At 27.6% G+C, this 20,419-nt stretch overlaps 1 protein-coding gene across 1 annotated transcript in view; it reads right to left on the reverse strand.

Moving 5' to 3' along the window:
• Positions 1-2,734: 2,734 nt before the first annotated feature.
• The window catches only part of ICA69 (islet cell autoantigen 1-like protein), a 30,517-nt gene continuing 12,832 nt past the window's right edge, over positions 2,735-20,419 (reverse strand). Inside the window, exons 5-11 of the mRNA XM_016053998.5 lie at positions 17,055-17,253; positions 16,170-16,394; positions 9,986-10,092; positions 8,486-8,739; positions 5,552-5,806; positions 4,470-4,552; positions 2,735-4,091 (exon numbers count right to left, since the gene is read on the reverse strand). Of these exons, the coding sequence (XP_015909484.2) occupies positions 3,987-4,091; positions 4,470-4,552; positions 5,552-5,806; positions 8,486-8,739; positions 9,986-10,092; positions 16,170-16,394; positions 17,055-17,253 (1,228 nt within the window). The 3' untranslated portion in view covers positions 2,735-3,986. The remainder of the gene's footprint in view (positions 4,092-4,469; positions 4,553-5,551; positions 5,807-8,485; positions 8,740-9,985; positions 10,093-16,169; positions 16,395-17,054; positions 17,254-20,419) is intronic.

Consider the following 20,419-nt stretch of genomic DNA (forward strand, 5'->3'; position numbering starts at 1 on the left):
GACAGTTACTATAAGAATAGCTAGTATTTTGTGTATAAATCGAAAACGGTAGAAAACAATAACAAAGTTCTATCTACCTCTTATTGACAAAGAAACTAAGAATTTATATATATATATATATATATATATATATATATATATATATACATATGAGCTTGAAGATTTCTAGTTATATGTTATCTGAACATAAGATAAAAGCAATGCTAAAACCCATGGAATCTACACCATTCAAATTTTACTAAGAAATGCAAACACAAAATCTAAAATTTAATTATAAAAAAATTTCTGGTGAAATCTTATTTATTCTTAAAGTAAAAAAAAAATAAATTCTGAATTTCTGGAATTCTGCAGACTTTATCTGATTGGGTTTTAAAAACAGAAATGGTATTTTTTTTTCAAGTATATTTAACAAATAATAATACATATGTTAATTTCATAGCCATATGTTTAAAATTCTCCTATTTAAAAGACATACAGATTAAATTATTAAGTGTTTTATCAATTTTAAAATATTAAAAGTAAGTAACAATTTACAAATATTAGAAATGTTTATAAATTGTTAGATATTGAATTTCTAGCTATTAGATCAAATGAAAATCCTCAACAGCAGTTAAAAAATGTAAATACTCCCAAGAAGGATAACAATTTGAAAGATAAAACTTCCAAAATTATTATATTCATCATAAATAATTATGACCACATTCTTCTCGAAATCTTTAAATTTTATAATTCTTAATTTAGAGCTTTAGAAATGAAAAGTTTGCACACTAAATTAGATTATAAAAAGAAATTGAAAACTAATTTCATTAAGAGTGGAAAAGAATTTACATCTTGATTCATTTATTTAATTAATTAAAGTGACCATAGCAGTAAAAAGAATGAGTAAGTTGCAAATAATTTTGGAAATAACTGATTAAATGTTGTTGAGCATTTTAGATACTAAGCAAGAAAGCAATCGAGTTTTACCTCTAATTATCAAATCTTTCATTTTTATGACTGGAAATCCCCATTAGAGTTACAGAAGTTTTAAAAAATAATCTACTTCACACACAAAGCAATTTAAAATAATTTAAATACTATAAAATACTTACTGACAATGTCAAGTCAAAAAATCATAACAAATAATGAGAGCAAATGAGAAAACTCATTAATGCATATGAGAAAATTCAATTATGAAAATTAAACAATTTTGACATGTTAACAATTGCATGTTCCTAGACATAGCTAATGTGAAATCCTAACGATTGCAAGTTCTTAGGTTTAACAAATGCAAAAATATAATTGCAGCTAGTTTTTTTAATAATAAATGGAATGCATAATTAATATAAATTAGGAGCATTTCTTCAGATACTTTTCAAGTAAAAATATGCACAAGTTTTTCATCATTGATGGAGTAAAAAAAATCCTCATTAAAATAATGCATTGATAAAATAAAAGTATAAACAGAATAAAATGGGTCACATCAAATGAAAGATAAATTATAAAATTTATTATAATGTAAATCAACATAAGGTTTCATTGAATTCTTACTCAGTTTTGGAATACAAAGAGTAGGGGAAGAAAGTTAACAATATGTTTATGAGCATATGTTTGTTAATATGCAGAAGCTTTTTGTCTGCATATGTCTTATTGTCACAAACAAACTATTATGTAATCTGAAATTCATTGAGTAACAGTCAGTTTTTAATAGACGATGGTTTGAATTGGATGTACAGTTTATAAGCAATCAATAAATCAGCTAAACTTAAAATAGTAAAATTAAATGATGCAAGAGAAGAGTGAAAAAAATGTAAAATGGTAATCATAAGGAAACCAGACAACTCAAAGTTGTGAAACTGTGTTCACTAAATAAAACAATTCACCAGGAATATAATAGGCAATATCATAAAACCTTTAGACTCATTGAAAAAGGTAAAAACATAAATCTTCAGCTCCTGTAAATCATTTTAAAGTCACAATAAACAATGTGAATGAAATTAGAAAGGATCTAATATTACAATCATTGTAAAATAATAAAACTTTTTAAATTAGTCAAGTTGTTACTCATAATAATTAGTAAAAAACGTCATTCTTTTTAAAAAAAAGTCTTTTTAAAAATATATATAAAATATTATCATCAAATTAAATAAAGAATGATAAAAAAAAAAAACATTTTGAATTTTTCACTAAAATTTTGCAAAAGCTAGCCATTTTATCATTGTAAAAATAAATAAAAATTAATTTTTAGGACATATATGTTTCATTTATTTTTCTATAAGACTAGAACAGGATTTAAAATATCACAAACACAAAAGAAAAAAAAAATGACTAATAAAATGAACACCTTACTGCAACAAATTGATTTAAAGGACTAGAATTGAACAAATTTGTTAAAAATAATACAATAAGCTAAATTATAAGATATTCCACTAATAAGAATTAACATTAAAAAAAAATACTATTTTCATAACACATTCTAATCAATTGAAAAATATTTCTTAATTAAAGATTTATTTTATATTAACTCATTTCTATTTGATATTATTTGCACAGTCATTGACCAAATGCTATCATTTTTTGGAGTTAAATTTTTGTCATTTGGCTACTGGTGACTAGCTGCAAAATGACAAAATTATTTTGTTTTTCTTATGGCACAATTATATAATTACCTACATATAAGTTGTTATATATATATATATATATATATATATATATAGATATATATATATATATATATATATATATATATATATATATATATATATATGGTAATGCCAACATAAAAATAATTGCAAATAAAAAAACAACTATTTAACAATTAAAAAATTTCAAATTTATGAAGTGAATATGAAACATTATTATGGCAAGAAGCTATTGCAAGACAGAAAATGTGATAACAAATAAAATAATAGTTTCATACAATAATATTCACTTAAAATCTGATGCAGTCAACAAATAATTTGAACATACCAAATGTTTTTGATATATAACATCATATACACAATAATTTGAAGATCAAAATTTTTAATTTAACAGAAATTCTTTTGTAAGTGCATAAAATATAATTAGATGATTAAGTGACAATAGGGTGAACTTTCAAAATTCTTTTACACTTTCTTGTAGGATAAATAAAGGCATTGTGTTTTGTTAAAAAATGTTCACATTTAGTATATTTTAAAAAAATTTCACTTCCAATAGTAAACGAAAATAAAATTAATAAATCAGTATATTTCTTTTCTTTTAAAAACATAATTAATACTTATTAAGAAAGAAAAGCTGTTTTGCTTCTAAATTCAAATGACACATGAAAAACAGTTTCAAATACAAATTAATTTCAAATTAATAAAATTTCTCTTGATAGTACTAATATAGATAAAACTTTATAAAGTAATAACTTGAAAATAATAAATAAATAATTTAAAGATAAATATATTTAACAAAAGAATAAAAATAATGACGATATAGCAATTAAGCACACATAATATCTAGAGGCAATATATTTTACAGCAAACATTTAGGTCGTCATTTTTTTCATTAACAAAGATTTCACATATTTTTAGCTTTTAAAATATGATATATGAATCAAACAATTTCAAATTGATAAAATTAAATTGATTGATTATTTAAGAATATAAAACAATATCCTACAATCATATCATTTGCACATTGATAAACTAATTTTAGACAACATAAGATTTTTATTAATCAGTTCGGTGATGTTAAATAAATTTCTCTTACAGATTTTAAAACATTAATTGAGTTGACTCATGCATGATTGACAATAAGAAGAATGATAATGTAATAGTTTTTTTTTCAAAAAAGACAATAAAAATGCATTTAATAATTGAAATGCAAGATTGCTGAGATAGTTTATATCATGCAAAGGAAATATATAAATTGAAACAGATAGCCATTACAAAACATTTGTTTACAATTCAGTAAAGAGCAAATTGAGTATATTTATAAAAAAATATGCTAATCTGTTTAAGGTCTCTAATAAAACGTTATTAGCAATTAAAATCATCAGCTTGTTTCTTTCCGATCAAATCAGGATTTGCAAAAGGATCTAAATCAGCAAATAAATTGTACCAACTAGACATATCCTTCTTTTCCTAAAAATAAATAAATAAAAATAGAAAACATTTATTTTCTTTGATTTAGTATGGCTTTAGTGCAAATAGAGGTGTAATAAAAAAGTTGAAATTAAAATAATAGTAAGTTAATCAAATAAATTTAACTCAAAATTCAGAAAAAGCAACTCCTGTGTCAGCTAAAGTACATAGTATATTTATGAAAATAAAATAAAATTTATATGGAAAGATGAAAACTAATATAAGACTAATATTAGGTCACGATTAATAGTAAGAAAGGTATGACATGTATACCACAGTAAAAACTCAGTGACAACGTAATTTTAATATTATTTTGAACTATTTTTTTGCAATTTTATTTGTTTAAAAATTATACATTATAAGGAGATTAATAGTCACCTTCTTATTCTTGCCAGCAGTAGAAGAAGTATCATTTGACTTTGGTATGCTACTAGGAGCATTAGGAATAATTCCTGAGTTATCTAAGTAAATAACAATCATTAAATTTATTCTGTTAAGAAAATAATACAATAAAACACATTTTAACAGATTTTAATGCACACAAAAGATATTCCTGTAACTAAACCAAAAGAATAAAAACCGAAGAAGAGTTGCATTGTGCAATGTAGCCAGGCATAAAAAAATTTCTGTTGAACAAGAAGACATTTTTTACATTCATGCACATAAAAATTAAAAACAAAAATTATATTAAATTGTGTCCTTTATGTGTAGGTCTGATGTGATTGTTCTCAATTTAATAACATATTTGCATTAAATCTTAGTTAAAATAATCACCTCTTTCAAAGCTGAATTTAAATTATATAAGATGCACAAATGGTGATTTAGAATAAACTAGTAACTGCTTTCGGAAAATAGCTAAAACATTATTGAAAATATATGCAGTCTTAATTGTTTCAGTGGTCTTTCCTTCTCATTAGCATAGCAATATATAAATGCTGAATTATGATCTAAGAATGTTGGTCGGAATCTACCCAAATTGTTGTAAAAAAGCTGATTATTATTTATTTTTCATCATTTTTTTTATTTGGCACCCAAGCTTTAACGGGTTTTACATATTGCACTATGTTAAAAGATTCAATCTAAATGCACATTAACAAAGGCCTTGAAATGATAAGACAGGAAAACTAAAAATATTTTTTTAATTCTTTCTAGTTCTAAGTTTTTTCACTGTACTGCTGTTGAAGATGTTACTAGCATCAGAACTATCAAACTAAATCCTAAAAGGTCAAATATTAAGAATAGATAAAAGTTTTCACCTTACTTTCATTGAAACAATTATGAATAAAGGAGAAACCAGTACATTTGATAGAATTTAACGGATAATGCTGACGGAATATTTAAAATTATTTAAAAATTGCTAAAAAAAATTGTTTTTAAGATAATTAATGCAGGACAGATGATACATGACAGATTAAGATAATAAATACACAACAAACATTCATAAAAATTTAAAATCTAACCTTTTGGCATGTCTATTAGCTGTGATGGGAGATAGTATGTAGATTGGCCAGCAGCAGTCATATCAAAAATAAATTTATTAAGATTGCTCTGCTCGCTTAATGGTGAATTTGGAAGCAAATTATCTTCTGAATTTAGAATGCTATCATTAGAAAAAGTAAAATCAGGCTTTGCATCTAAAATTTCATTCAATAATTCTAAATCATTCTTATCTACTTCCTCACCACCCAATCCTGTAAGTAAATCGGAAGAAAATCCTGAAAAAAAGTAAAGAAAATAACTTCATATTTAATTCATGAGATAAAACTTTAAAATACAGAAATAGACATAATCTATAATATGCTGATTAGTTTTGGCAGACTCAAATTCTATATTTGAATAAAGTTCAACCTGTTTCAAACGCCAGATCAAGTTTTCCAAAAAAAAAAAGTACAGAAAACAGCAGGTTGCGTAGCCAAATTTTTTAACAAAAATAAGCACCTTTTAAGCACGTTTCAAGCCCTCAAAAAATATTTTGAAGCACTCTGAAAAATATCATAATTAGACAGGGTTGGCAAGTTTTTGACAACTGATGGTTTTATTCGGCTTTATTTACAGTGACGAAGACGATGGCGCGTCAAGAACGATGAAATTAACAAAAGAAATGAAACATTCTATCACTAATAGAGTGAAAAAATTGACAATGTTTAGTTGGTCCCCGTAATCAGCAAAAATTCGGGAGATTTTTCGATTCTATTACAGAGGGCGAAAAATGAAGTCTGAAATTGAGAATCTCTTGCAAAATGCAGCAGGGTTGCACATGAGAGTAAAAAATTCTTACCACTGAATCCAGCTCAGTATACGCAAGTGCGGACCCGCATCAACCATGTAAAACGAATAGTGTTTTCATACACTACACATCGGCAGTACACCGAAATAGATTGGGGTTAAATTAATTGTGAAAACGTTGAATAGGAATGTCTTTTTGCATAATTTGTGGTGAAAATCAACATGGTAAAGAAAAATATCACATTTCGGAAAAGGAAAAAGTAAGCATTTTTTAAAGACACCCATGGAAAAAAGCACCTTTAAAGGCTTTTACAGAACGAAAATCGAAAATATGCACCTTTAAGCACTTCTTAAAAACGCCACGCACCCTGTACAGCCATTAGAATTATATGAAATTCAACATATATAATTCATGAAAAGCAGATTTTATTGAATTATTAATGCAAAAAGGTACATATTACTTTTTTATGTGTCAGGAGTTACACAGTTCATTTATAACTTTTATCTTTTTTCATTATTTTCAATTGAAAATACATATTGTCTTAAATATTTCAGGCTCCTTTATATTTAATTTGTATTGATTCAATAGAGAAAAAAATTCAAGTAATATCCATTTTATAAAAAACAATTGGTACAAATGCTATAAGTTGTAATATGGTTTATAAAAATAATGCTAAAGTATGACATTTTCATGTGCACCAACAATCAAGGGGGAAATTACTCCTTAAATGCTACTAAAATAGCACTTGGATATAATAAATATTCATTTGCATGTTAAATGAAGTTGAAAAGTAATGTAAAAACACATTTAAAATCTTCAAATTATTATATTTTTTTTAATCATGTTACATATTTATCGAAGAAAAGTGGGTATTTTTTAGTTGTTTTTGACAAATTAATAGTTAAAAAAAGGTTTCTATGGTATACATTTTAATGGTTTAATTTGGACTTAAAATGGATTATTTTATCTTTCGTTTAAAATTAAAAAAAAAAAAATTTAACCCCCCCCCCAAAAAAAAAACTAGTTTCAATGTACTCAGTTATTTTCCCAAACCTACTTATTTCTCTACAGACAAAAGCACTTAAAGACAAAAAATTGCTTTTTTTTTCAAAAGGTTTTAGACTTGAGAGCAGAACTGGAGCTTCATGCAGATATTGTTCAGAGAATATTAAAACCCTATAATTCCTTGAACCATGCCAAGATAATTACTTAACGATCTTATTCCTTAAGACCAGCTATAACCAGTAGCGGGACTAAATAGTTACAGGTTTATACTGACAGAACTATCACCAAACGTTAGAACAGGAATATACTCATTCGTATTTTCTTTTCTGTGCCTCTCAGAAATCAAAAAACCATGTTTGGCAGAAAAATAATGGCTGTTTATGTAGCACTGGAACAACATACCCCCGCCCTAACTGACTTTCACAATAAAGTAATTTTACTGTGGTAGTTTACCCCAAAGCTGCCATTCAGACTATTGAGTTAAAATGTCTGTTTTAAAATATCTTAATGTGTCTTTAAATATCTACATACGTCTGTCTTAAAATATCCTTGATTGTCACATCTTCCTTGAGCCTGAAGGATGACAAATTATCCTACAGTGACTCCCAAAACATGCAGTATTTTTAATTTTTTATTAAACAGGCATTTATACTGTTTAAGAAGGTCAGGTAAATAATTCAACAACTAAATACACGCAACTCTTTGCATTGAGACTAAACGTAAAGTGTTACTCACTTTCAGCATCTCTTTTAAAGTCGAACATTTTCGACCATAATATTTTGATATTTCGACCATAATATTTGTCGCAAAATTTAGACCTGTAGTGACGCACAACTGCCACGTACACCACAACAGCATTTTTGACAGCCTAAATTGCCTACTCTATGAAATAATACTAAAGTTCTAGACACTTACTAATAAAACAACGACAGTTTTGTTGTGTTTCAAGTTTATTTTTCTGTAAGAGTTTGTCCTTTTCTCTTGTCATTGGCAATAAAAAAAAACATGTTTACTTATTATATCACATAATAATATTAAGTGTCAATAAATTAATATTTTAAGGTAGCTATAACCAAATGCATTTAGGTTATATAATATTTATTTGGTTGGTTATGCACTACTTAAAAAAAAGTAGAAATAAAAATTTAAAGTTGAATCATACTTCTGGAGTTATCTTCTGTAGTAGGAGTTTGCAAAGAAGATAGGCTAGATTGAGAAGAATTTAAAAGTTCATCTAAATTAACTAATGGAGAATCATTGTTTTCTGCATCCTTTTTTCTTGTGTTTTTAGACTTATTTTTTGTTTTTTTCCCAGAAGAAGACTTAGATGTTTTTTTCTTATCAGAGGATTTATCATTTGCAGTTTTTGAATGTTTTTCTTCATCATCATGGTATTCAGATTCAAAAAAGAGTAATCTAAAAAAGAAAAAGAACAAATTTTAAATAACAGCTTTAAAAAATATATGGTACTGTTTAAGAGAAAATGGCAAACCAAACACACCACAGGCAAATTTTAATAAACATTTCAAGACTGGTTTAAAATATAAGTTCAAGAGTTTTCAAAATGTTCTTCAGAGAATATATGATTTTTTTCTCCTTCAATTTAATGAGAATACAGAATTATGGTTTGCCTTGAGAAATTTCTTAAAATCAAAATGTCATGCCACAATATGTCCTTGAATTATATTTAAACATATGAAAGTAGCTATAATTTTTTTTTTTACACTAAACATTGACTTTACACTGATATCATTGAAAGCAAAAACTAGTCAAGTGTTTTTTTAGTAACTCAGAACTGATTATCTGTTGTCAATTAAATTATCCATATGTATTTTAAGATGTGTTAAAGTTGACATTGTTTAATACATTTAATTATCTACACGTATTAAAGTTGACATTGGCCAGCTCACTGAGTTACAAAGTAATTAAGTCAATTATGGTTTGAATCTCAATCTGGATATGCATGCTTATTTTCTTTCTTTCTATATTATGTGTATCTTTCTAAAGGAGATAATGGGAAATTGTATTGAATAAAAAAATGATAAAATTAAAAGTAATAAAATAACTTCCAATGGAAACATTATTTTTACAAAATAAAAGAGACAAAAAGAGCAATAAACAGTAATTTTGGAATAAGACCAAATAATTCATTTTAAAAATAAACAACGAAAAAAAGCGAGAGCTTAAGTTTTTTTAAATATAAAATTTATAAATGACTGAGTCTCAGAATACTATTTAAAATAAAGACCTATAGAGGTGAATTTTAAACAACACAGAATTTGCAAGGTAAATGTAATAGAACCTTAAGTCAGCTTGGATGATATGCAGTAAAAACAGCAAAAACCAATGAAATTTTTAAAAAATCATGTTTCTTAAAACAAATGACAAAATATCCCTATTTTACAGATATCTATAGATAAAAATAATTAAGCAAATATAACTGAGGAAATTTGTATGACCTTTTACAATAAAAAACAATTTTTATTTATTTTTGAAAAAAAAAATATCTTAAGTAATTTTAAGTAAAATATGCACCCTGTTCTAACAAAATTTAAAAAAAAAAAAAATATTAGTTTATTTAAATTCTAACAAAAAGAACATACATAATAGAGGGAAGTATAGAAAACATATCTGACACTTTCAAACCTTAAGATAAACTTACACATCTTTATCATCTGAAGGGACTAATCCATGCTCTTCAAGTAAAGGTATTGTGTTGTTCATTTCTGATGTTTCTTCTGCCAGCTTTTTACTAGTTTCAGTAAGTTCCTAAAACAAAAATTAAGATTATAGAATTAAGTAATATTTTTAAAGTATTTAACAAAATTATTAGCTTCTTGAAATAGCAATTCAGTGCTTTTTACACCTTAAACTGGAATCTACTCATGTTATTCAAAGTAAAAAAATTGTATAGTGGACAAATTTCAATCCAAGGATAGCCCTCAAAGAGTTTATGGGATCAAACTCCATTTAAAAGCAAAAAACTTAAAGAAGTAACGCAGTAATCCCCAACCTAATAAAAGATAAATTTTAATGTCTAACACCAGTTTTTTGGAGTGATTCGTTTCTCATTCAGATGTTCTTTGCTCGTACGTACTTTGTTTTCGTCAATCAAATCGACTTCCATCGTTAAAATGCATTAATCTTACGATGCACCACCTGAAAAGGACACGAATAAACGAAAAACAAATATGTGCACGGACAAGTGCAAGAAAGTACAAAAAAAAAAGAACTTGCGGAATCGAGAGTACTATAATGTATGGATCTGCAAATTCAACAAGCGTCACACCAAATAGGAAAATGCCGGATCACATATCGACAGCCGATATGGAACTGGTTAGAACTCAACAACTAAGAGCCCCATATTTTCTGCTGTACAGAGGAAGCCACGGTTGTCAAGGTAACGGTGCACCTGCTCAAGTTCCACTCATTTTCTCCAGAAGATCATTCTTTCTCAGGCTACTACAGGCAAAAACAGTTCGTCCAAAGTACAGCTATCATTTAAGCAGCTTGGGTTTTGGCTGTTACGTGTGTATGGAGGGGGGTTCTGCAATAAGTGGATCTCACAAAAAACTAAGTTTTTGTATCATTGTCACTAAAAATGGAAGGGAAAACGCACATTTCCGCTTTTTTGTGGAGAATTTTCATTCCTGAATGAGATACATTGTCAATTAGCTAATTGAATACAATAAAGTTATTTTCTTATTGTCATATGCATATAATAAGTATCTATTTATCATTAATATCATTAATGTTTACTTGCATATTTCATAGTCAGTGGGCCTCTAAGATTCTTTTACAAAATTGGTATTTTCTACAGCCAGGATTGGCTGATTTAAAAGAAATGTTTTTCGTCTTCATCAAAAAACCTTAGCCTGTTTTTTTATTAATTAAATTTTCTATTATTTATGCAAATTTCTTCAGTTTGATTATAACCAAATGAAAAAAAATGGATTAAAATTTCTCACAATTACTTGGCACTTGATTACTTTATACAATTTAGAGTTTAATTTAGAATGGTAATCAGTATTACCTTAAATAAACATAAATCTGCAATTTTTAAATGATTACAGCAAATTGGGTATCTGCGTAAAATAAATTAATGTGTGCAAATTGAAGATAACGTTATAATGTCTTTTAAAAATGCTTAAGTTAAAATATTCCAGCAGTAAAATATTGTTAGTTTTTAAAATTAGTTTAAATGTAAAAGAATTTAAGCTTCACAAACTTTAGTTTTAACAACTAGTTAAAGACATATTGTTTGCTACAATCAAAAGAAAAATGGAAATGGGGTGATTTTCCAAACTTAATTTTACTGGTTTAATTTTAGAATTATTTTCAGTAACCAGTGTAACAAATTTATATTGTATATATGCAGTATGCAGACGTGCCAACCTAGCAAAATTAACATTCAGGAGTTTCCCTAACAAGAATTCAGGAGATTTCAGGAGGGGTAAAAAAAGGTGCATGGTATGCAACATTTGGCACTTCTAAGGAATTTTAAGTAAAAAATTTATTAAATATAAGAATGCAAGAAATTTTACACACTAATAGAGCAATAATTGTTTAAAAATATTAAATGGAAATAAAATAATTAAACACAGATTTAGCAACACAAAACTATATTAGGTAGATACTCTTTAAATAAATACCATTTCCTTAATAAAACATTATTCAAAAACCCGACACTGTAATAAAAATACACAAAAACTTTTAAAAAATAAACAAATTGAATAAGTATTTTATTTTAAAAAACCAATTCAATACTAATGTCTGTACAATAAAGAACCAATTATCCGGGATGCTCGGGACCATCGCTATCCCGGATGTCTTAATTTCCCGGTTTCCTGGATCGACAAAAAAGTGTCGTTAATCGATGTTTTATCAAACCCAAATTACAAGGAAAAAATGTAAACACATTTTAAAGTAAGAGAAAAAAGAAAAGCACTCCTAAATCTAAAAAGGAAAAAAATTGTAGAAAAATAAAATTTAAAAGAATAAAAAAATTTGCAAGTTTAGACAAGAAAAACAAGTTTAAAAAATAATTACGATTCCTAAATCAACTAATAAACAAAACCAATGATTAAATAACGCAATATATTTCATGGGGGGGGGGGGCGAAAATAAAAGGAAAACCTATTAATCTAAATAAAATCAACACTTGAAAATTATCGAACCGAAACGATAGTTAAAAAACGGCACCTAGAACAAGGCAAGATCAACGGACTTTTAAAAAAAAAAAAAAAAAACTAATGAAAAAATTTGGTAATACAAATAATTTTATTGAGTGCAAAATTTATCATGAAAAAGAAAAAAAAAACGTAGTGGAATCAGAAAAACGAAACTGCAATCTGCTTCATAAAATAATTGTATGCTTAAATTAATAAACAATTCTCCTTTTTTTTTTTTTTTTTTATAAAAACGCGATTTTTAATTAAAGCAGGTGTGATTCCACATCAAGAAAAACTTGCGAATGATACCGCACTTCCAAAGAATCAGAATTTATTCAAAAGAAAAACATTTTATTTTTATTAATCGATGTCAAATAGATAAATATATTTTTCTCTTTCATCTTCTGTTCACTGATATGCATGTGCAATGCATTTTCCCCACCCCCTCGTAAATCAAACTAGCAAACGAAATCATCATGCCACTCCTTTGAGTTTAACGACCTAAAAGAGAATAAAGATCTAAAATCTTCAAGGTCGCGGAAGAAATGACGTTTCTCTGGGTAAACGGGGAAAAAAATTCTTCCCTTCCTCACATTTTCCTCTACTCAACTTCAAGGATTAGTCCAGTTTCCGCTTTTTTTTTTTTCATATCGTTTTAGTTCAAAATGGCAGGAGAACCAAGCAAATTTTTTTTCCGGATTATCTGGATACCAGATAAGTGGTTCTCTACTGTATGCATGAAAAAAAGAGTTGCAGACTTAGCTCTCCGCAATTAAGTCTTGCTAAAGTCATTGGTACATGATTTGTTGAAATTGATCCATACTTCCGTTTCGACTTAAGACATCCTTGAATTTTTTTTTTTTTTTTAAATATACGAAGACTAAACGAATAATTGATATCACGTTGCTAGTTTACGAGCTTGTTGCCAACCGTGGAAAAATACGCATTAAAAACTATAAAAACAGCAAGATACAATATCAATTCCAACTATCGAGAGTACGAGTTTCCCCACTCCTGAACGGACGTCACTCGATAACGACATGTGACGTCATTGCATTCAACTCCACACGAAAGAAGAGGAAGATTTCACCCGCCCCCAGTGTAAGGGGGCGGGTGAAATAGGAATGTTTTTAGAGGTAACGTTGAAGAGGGGGGAAAATAAAGCATGTTCAGCTAAGCTTCAGGCAGATGGTAGTTTGATAAGAGGGGATGGAATTCAAGCTGAAAGAAAAACTTACCTTCGCACTCGCGGAAAAATTAGGTAATTTTGAGTTTGGCCGTCGATCGCAGTAAAATTCGGGAGTTTTTCAAATCAATTCCGGAGGGCGGGAGAATAACTCAAAATTCGGGAGACTCCCGCAAAATGCGGGAGAGTTGGCACGTCTGAGTATGTTTAGATACAGAACTGTAGTATTTTCAAATAGCATTTTTATATTATATTTAAAAATAATAAAGAAAAAGTTTAAAAATAATCCTAAAAGTATTTTTTCATATTTAATGCTATAATACATCTACAAGAATCATTAAATTTAGAACCCCATTATGCTAAAATAAATAGAAAAAGGAAATATATTCCTTATTTTTCAAACCATTAATACTAAAGTATGTCTTTATTTTTTCACAATGTTACATTTACGCAGCTAGTTTGTCTTTTATTTATTTTCCTCATTCAATTAATTTTAGATATTTTCTAAATGAAAAATATATTGCCTTAAATATCTTATGCTTCTTTTATATTAAAATTTGAATAGACTCAATAAATAAAAAAAATCTCTTAAAACAATTAATAGATATTAATGCTACAAATTGTAAACTGATAAATAATGACATTAATATAAATAATGAAATACAAAATTTTTATACCTATTGGCAATCAAGGACAGAAACTAATTTTTACATACATACATTACTAAAATAATATTTAGATATAAAATCTTGCATGTTAAGTGGAGTTGTGAAGTGATAAATAATAAGCAGTTTAATAATACCAAAGTAAATCTTTTTTAATAATACCAAAAAAGACTTTCTTTGCTTTTTTTTAAAAAAAAAATAAAAGCTGGTTTTATTCCAACCCTGCGCACGACTTAAAAAATATAAAAAATAAAAAAATGAAGTAAAAGAATAAGCACTAGCTAAATATTTACAGTTTTCTAAACCAGTGCTCCCTAACATTTTTATCACCACAGACCAATCAACTTTTGATAATTTTATCACAACCATTTGAGTAGGCGGATGTTGCTTGTTTATATGGTCTTGATTTAATAATTGCAATTTAATTGTATTCAATCATTGTAATTTAATTGTATTTAATCAGTTACACATGAGATATTGGTTTGATTTTACCTTAACCTCTCGGCCATAAAAACTCACACAAACCAGGGAGAAATATACCACAATAAATAAAATGGATATAATTTTATATTCCTTGGGCAGCCTGGTCCCATATTATCCATCAGCATTGGTGCCAGGGCTTGGGAATCACTGGTTTAAGCCATATAGTTTTAAATGATAAAGATCACTGAGATACACTAAAGAATGCTATATAATAGGTAGTAATTCTTATTATGAATAATACTAAAAATATTTATATTTAATATAAAAATAAATCAAATCCTTGAAATAATTTAAAAAAAACAACATTTATACTACAATGGGAAGTCGCATATCCGGAATCGGCGGGACTTTCCGAAGTCCGTATATTTGATTTTTCCGTATAATTGACCTCCAAGGTAAACAAAGCTTAAAATGATCTGAATCTAAGAAGCAGAAAATAAATAAACATTATTTTTCGGGCAATAATGTTTTTGTATTAGAATGATATCTAATCAATCATAAACAAAATATTAGAAAAAAAATAATTATTGCTATTCTAAAAATAAATATAGAAAACGAAAAAAATTCCCAGTTATGAAAATATTAAGTGCTCTCTCCACCATTTTGAACTAGAACGATTCAAGCAAGAAGGGGAAATTCCCGTCATTCAATAAGGTGGGTAGGTGGAGAAGAAAAATTCATTTTCTCCTTACTTGTCATTCAAGTTGAGGGCGGGGTAGAGACAAATTCTTATTTTCTCTCCCATCATTGGCTATCAATCAAGCATAAAGGCGTGGCATGCTAATTGGGTTCTCTTTATTTTTTCTTGTGTGACTAAAGGGGATTCCCCCTCCACTTTAACATTAAAAAGGTTCCAGGAAATGCCTCTTTTACTTGCCAGCTGCATAGGAAAGAAGGGGGAGGGAGGGGACTCAGTTGTGCTTTTTTGAAAACAACCTCCCCCCCCCTTTCCTGCATTCCAGAGGAGGAGCGTCATGGTCTTAGTAGATCTTCTGCTCTCTTTTCTGTTGATTTATGGGTTCAATGCATAGATCTCTAGAAGCTGAGAAGGGGAAAAACCTGTCAAAAGACTTCGTTTTTATTATTATTTTTTTTTTTTAAAGAAGGGAAGATGAAGAAATGTTTGTTTATTTTGATTGTTAAAAAGTGTCCGGGAAATCGACCCTTCTGGAAAAGGGACGTCCGGATATGGGACGTTACACTGTAGTATAAAAGTAAAAATAAGTTTCCCAATAAAAATATTTCCTTACTCTAAAATGAATAAAACAAAATAATAAACCTGTAATAAAAATTAACCGAAAAACGTTATAAGAAAAAAAAAAACAGAACATTTTTACTTACTTTTAGCATTGAAAATTCATAATGCTGATAGCCTTTAGTTGTCTCGGCTACAGAACTCATAGTATGAGACATTTTTTCTGAGATAGCAATTAGAGTATTTTGGTAAGCAGCTAATGCTTGAGAAAAAAGATTACAGCGTGAAAATGACAAAAGATCAACTTTCTGAAGAGTATCAAGCTTTAGTTTATCAAATCTTGCTTTTGTTTTCCTAACATTGCTTTGAACCTAATTAACAAATGAAAATAACAGTATGAATAAAAATTCAATGGGAAAACACAGACCAAAAAGTTCAGAACTTCTTACAATATTAAAACATAATCAAAAATCTCACAACAGAAAAGAAATGAAGTAGGCAATGAAATTGAAAAATTTATAAACACCTATCATGAAGTATTTTTAACCTTTAAAAACAGTCAAGTTAAACTTATTTTTACTTAATCATTCATGAAAAACTCTTGTTGACTGCTATCACACAAGGAAATATTTAAATAAAACACAAACAAAAAGGGAAAAAATAAGTTAACATGCAAAGATTTTAATAGCAATAATTAAATTATGACTAACTTGAATAAATGAATGACAGAAGTATTAGCATAGTAAAAATAGATGATAAAAAATTATATTCTTCTGCATATTTTTTGAAATGTCTATACATTTTGACATCTGACATTTCCCAGATAAATAATTTTACATTTTGAGGAAATATAATTATCCTATTCAGATAAGTTAACTTTCTAATAGAAAATGTTTCAAATTTATAACAACTTTATATATTTGAAGTAAATTTTATTATACAGAACAATGTTTACTCGATTTCTATCAGATTTATAGTTCAAATTATTCTACTTATTACTGGTTACTTGTAAGTATCTAAACTAATTCTACCTTTCGAAATTTTTCAAGCTGTTTACAAGTATCAGGGTCAAGCTGCTGAGAAACATCTTTCATCCACATTAATGCTCCTCGATAGGCAGTTCTTGCTTTTTCCATCTTTTCCACAGTTTGCAAACTATCTACTATTGCCCGATACTGGAAAGTTTCGACTTCATGATAAAGCCTCACAAGAGGTAAACGAAGAGACAATCTAAATAAAAAATATCAGTTATGTAACTTTACATGCAAAATTAAACTTACAAATAAAAAGTTTAACTTTTGAAATCACCAATAATGAATAATCAAGTTTTTTCAACAGAAAATCAAACATGTTATAACTAATATCACCGAGAAAGGAAAGAATTGCAGTCATTGAAGCAAGAAGTAGCATAAAAGTAGATTTCTTTGAATCATAAAATGATCTACAGATATAGAAAAGATTAATAGTTAAAATAATTAAATTACAGAGAACTATCAAATCAAAATCCCTAGCCCTCCACAAAAACAAAGTAGTAAAGATATAACAGTTATAAAGAGATAATATGGCTGACAGGCAGCATACTTTTTAAAAGTATACACAGCAAATAATGTTTCTGTGTTTGTAATATCTTGTGGCAAGTAAAAGACATCTTCCTCTTATAACATACAAAAAGCTTCAGTTTACGCAATATCAATATTTTCCCATTGACAGCATACAGAATCATCAACTGCAACAAAATAACTGAATTTCATATAATCAAGCTCCATGAGATTGGTTCCAATAATTTTCTGCACAATTTTTCAAAAAATTAAATTCTGAAATTTTTTTTTTTCAAATTTTTATTTTTTTTCCCTTTATATTTATGAGAAAAAATTAAATATATTAAGGTAATAATAAAAAAAACTATCTAATCATGATTTATTCAACATTACAAATACAGGAAATTTGAAAGAAGACTTGTCTTTTTTAATTAAAGTTCAGGATAGTAAGGTTAGACTATCTCCCGTCATCACCAACACATATTGCTCCAGAGCAGCAAGCAAGCTTCAGTGATACATAAAAAACAGTATCACTCCACCTCCAAAAAAAGTGAGGTTGGTCCCTGAATTCGATGCCAACCTAGCACCCCATTGCTTGTTGATTTTGGTGGTCAATCCAAGTTGTCAGCTTTGTTTGGTTTGAATTAGATCAGACATTAGATATGGATGAAATAAATATATTTTGGTTAATATAAATCAAACTTAATACTCTTTATTTTTATTTGAAATTTATATGACTGGTGCAACTTATTTTAATGTGTCTTATTGTATGTCTACTTTTGTATGCATCTTTTCAAATAAGTGGCTTTGTTAATTTAGAAGATTCAGATATTTCTTATTTCCTGATTTTAACACTAAACATACCATAACCGATCAAATGATCGTTTAAGAACTTTTGCATCGAAAATGTGCTTATCATCTTATCGTTTTTGCACAGTTGACTTCATGACTTTTTCTAACAATTATGTACAGTTAATATTCCATCATTATTTTATGTTTTTGTATTTTGTTTGTTTTGAAAAATACTTGTCGTATACCTATTTATACCACAACCAGTCATTTGAGTGGGAGAATATATATATAAGGTTATTCAATCAGAAATTAAGATGTAATGCGTGTTCAACATATTGCATTCGATTAGTTGCACATCTCTCCAAAGACTGTTTCGTAGTTAGTTCAATCAGAATAACTGTTAATTCAAAACTCAAGATAATACCTAAAATTTTAGATTGGCATTTTTGTGTAAGAAAAAGTCACAAAAACTAAATGTTTTGGTAAGTAGCTAATATTTTATTTTGATAGCTTTACTTTATTTTTATTTTAACTAACTGTTAGTTTTTACCCGGCTCAAACTGGTGATTACAAGAGTATATCTTAGAGTTTTGTTAGATGATGTGGTGGTCAATATTATTTTAAATCAATTGTTAATACATGAAGTTGACTACTACTTTAGAATTATTGCTTGTAAATGATAACTAACACATGAGTTGTTAAGAAAAGCTAATGTCTCTCTCTATTCTTTAAGCCAAACTATTACTACTTTAAAAAATCATTTCAAGGTATATAAAATTCAAATCACAGATCTTTTTTCAACATTACACCAAATTTTAATAACTGTCTGACTAAATCATTCTCACCTAAACAACAGATTTAGGTGAGAATGATTTTTTAAGTAAATATCTATAACTAACATGCATATGCTGATAAAACATATATAATAAAGTCTAAGGGAAAACTTAAAGAACAGTGAAAACATTTAAGAAAAATGAAAAATAGAATAGATTAAATCCTTTTATTACATTATTAATTTTAAAGTATATTGTTAAGAAATAACACAACAAACAGGATTTATAATTATATAATTATTAGAAAAAGAGGTATGCACAAGATTAATATTTCAGTCTCAGTAAAAACTTTAAAGTCATCAGTAATTTTCAAAAATAATAAACATTTACTAGATCAATTATTACAATTATGAAAATTGTAAAAAAAACTTTTATTTACAAACTTGCCATACAATACCTCAAAGTTTTGGTACTATTTGTGGAGACTTCGTAAGGTAAGAAGTTAACTGAATATGGAAGAATTTACCTCGACCCGCCCTTATTTAGGGCATACGGGTAAATGTTTATTAAAATTTAATGTTTTTGGCAACAGCTGGTAGCCTCTGTTGCATACGCTTTTTCTCGCTCCTTGAATATTTTGATTTTACCCATTGTTTTAAGTCTAATTTCACTTATAATTATAAAAATTTGAAAATATCAATTTAATGTTTTAGTAAGCAAGCTTTCTATACATAAATATTGCTTCAAACAATGTCTTCGTCAAAAATTTTGTGTAAAGCATGTGCCGAACCAATTCTGGAAGACTCAGATGGATTAACATGCAAAGGTGAATGCAATTCTGTTTTTCATTTTCAATGTGGTGGTTTCGCTGAAAGAGCTTTTAGAAGACTTACTGTTGATAAAAAACAAAAGTGGACCTGCGCACAATGTTCAAAATCACAGGAAAATCCAACGAAAATAAAAAGTGCAACTAGCCCAGAGATTCTCGAGGATATCTTACAGCAAAATAAAGACCTAAAAGAGTTAATAACTAACAAATTCAATGACTTAACCCGTTCAATTGAATTCAACAGTGAAGTAATTCAAGAGTTGAAAAATTCTATCACAGAGCTACAGAACGTAAACAAAACTTTACAAGCAAAAAATGATCAGCTAACTAGAGAAAGCGCAGAAATAAAGAAGGAACTGAATGAACTAAAAGAAGCAGTTATTGAACTCAAGCAATATTCCCGAAGATCCAACTTTGAAATAAGTAACTTACCCGAATGTGAAAATGAAGACATACAACAAGTA

This window comes from Parasteatoda tepidariorum, chromosome 12, assembly GCF_982258835.1.
Source record: "Parasteatoda tepidariorum strain Cologne lab strain chromosome 12, Ptep-v5.0, whole genome shotgun sequence".
NCBI lineage: Eukaryota > Metazoa > Arthropoda > Arachnida > Araneae > Theridiidae > Parasteatoda > Parasteatoda tepidariorum.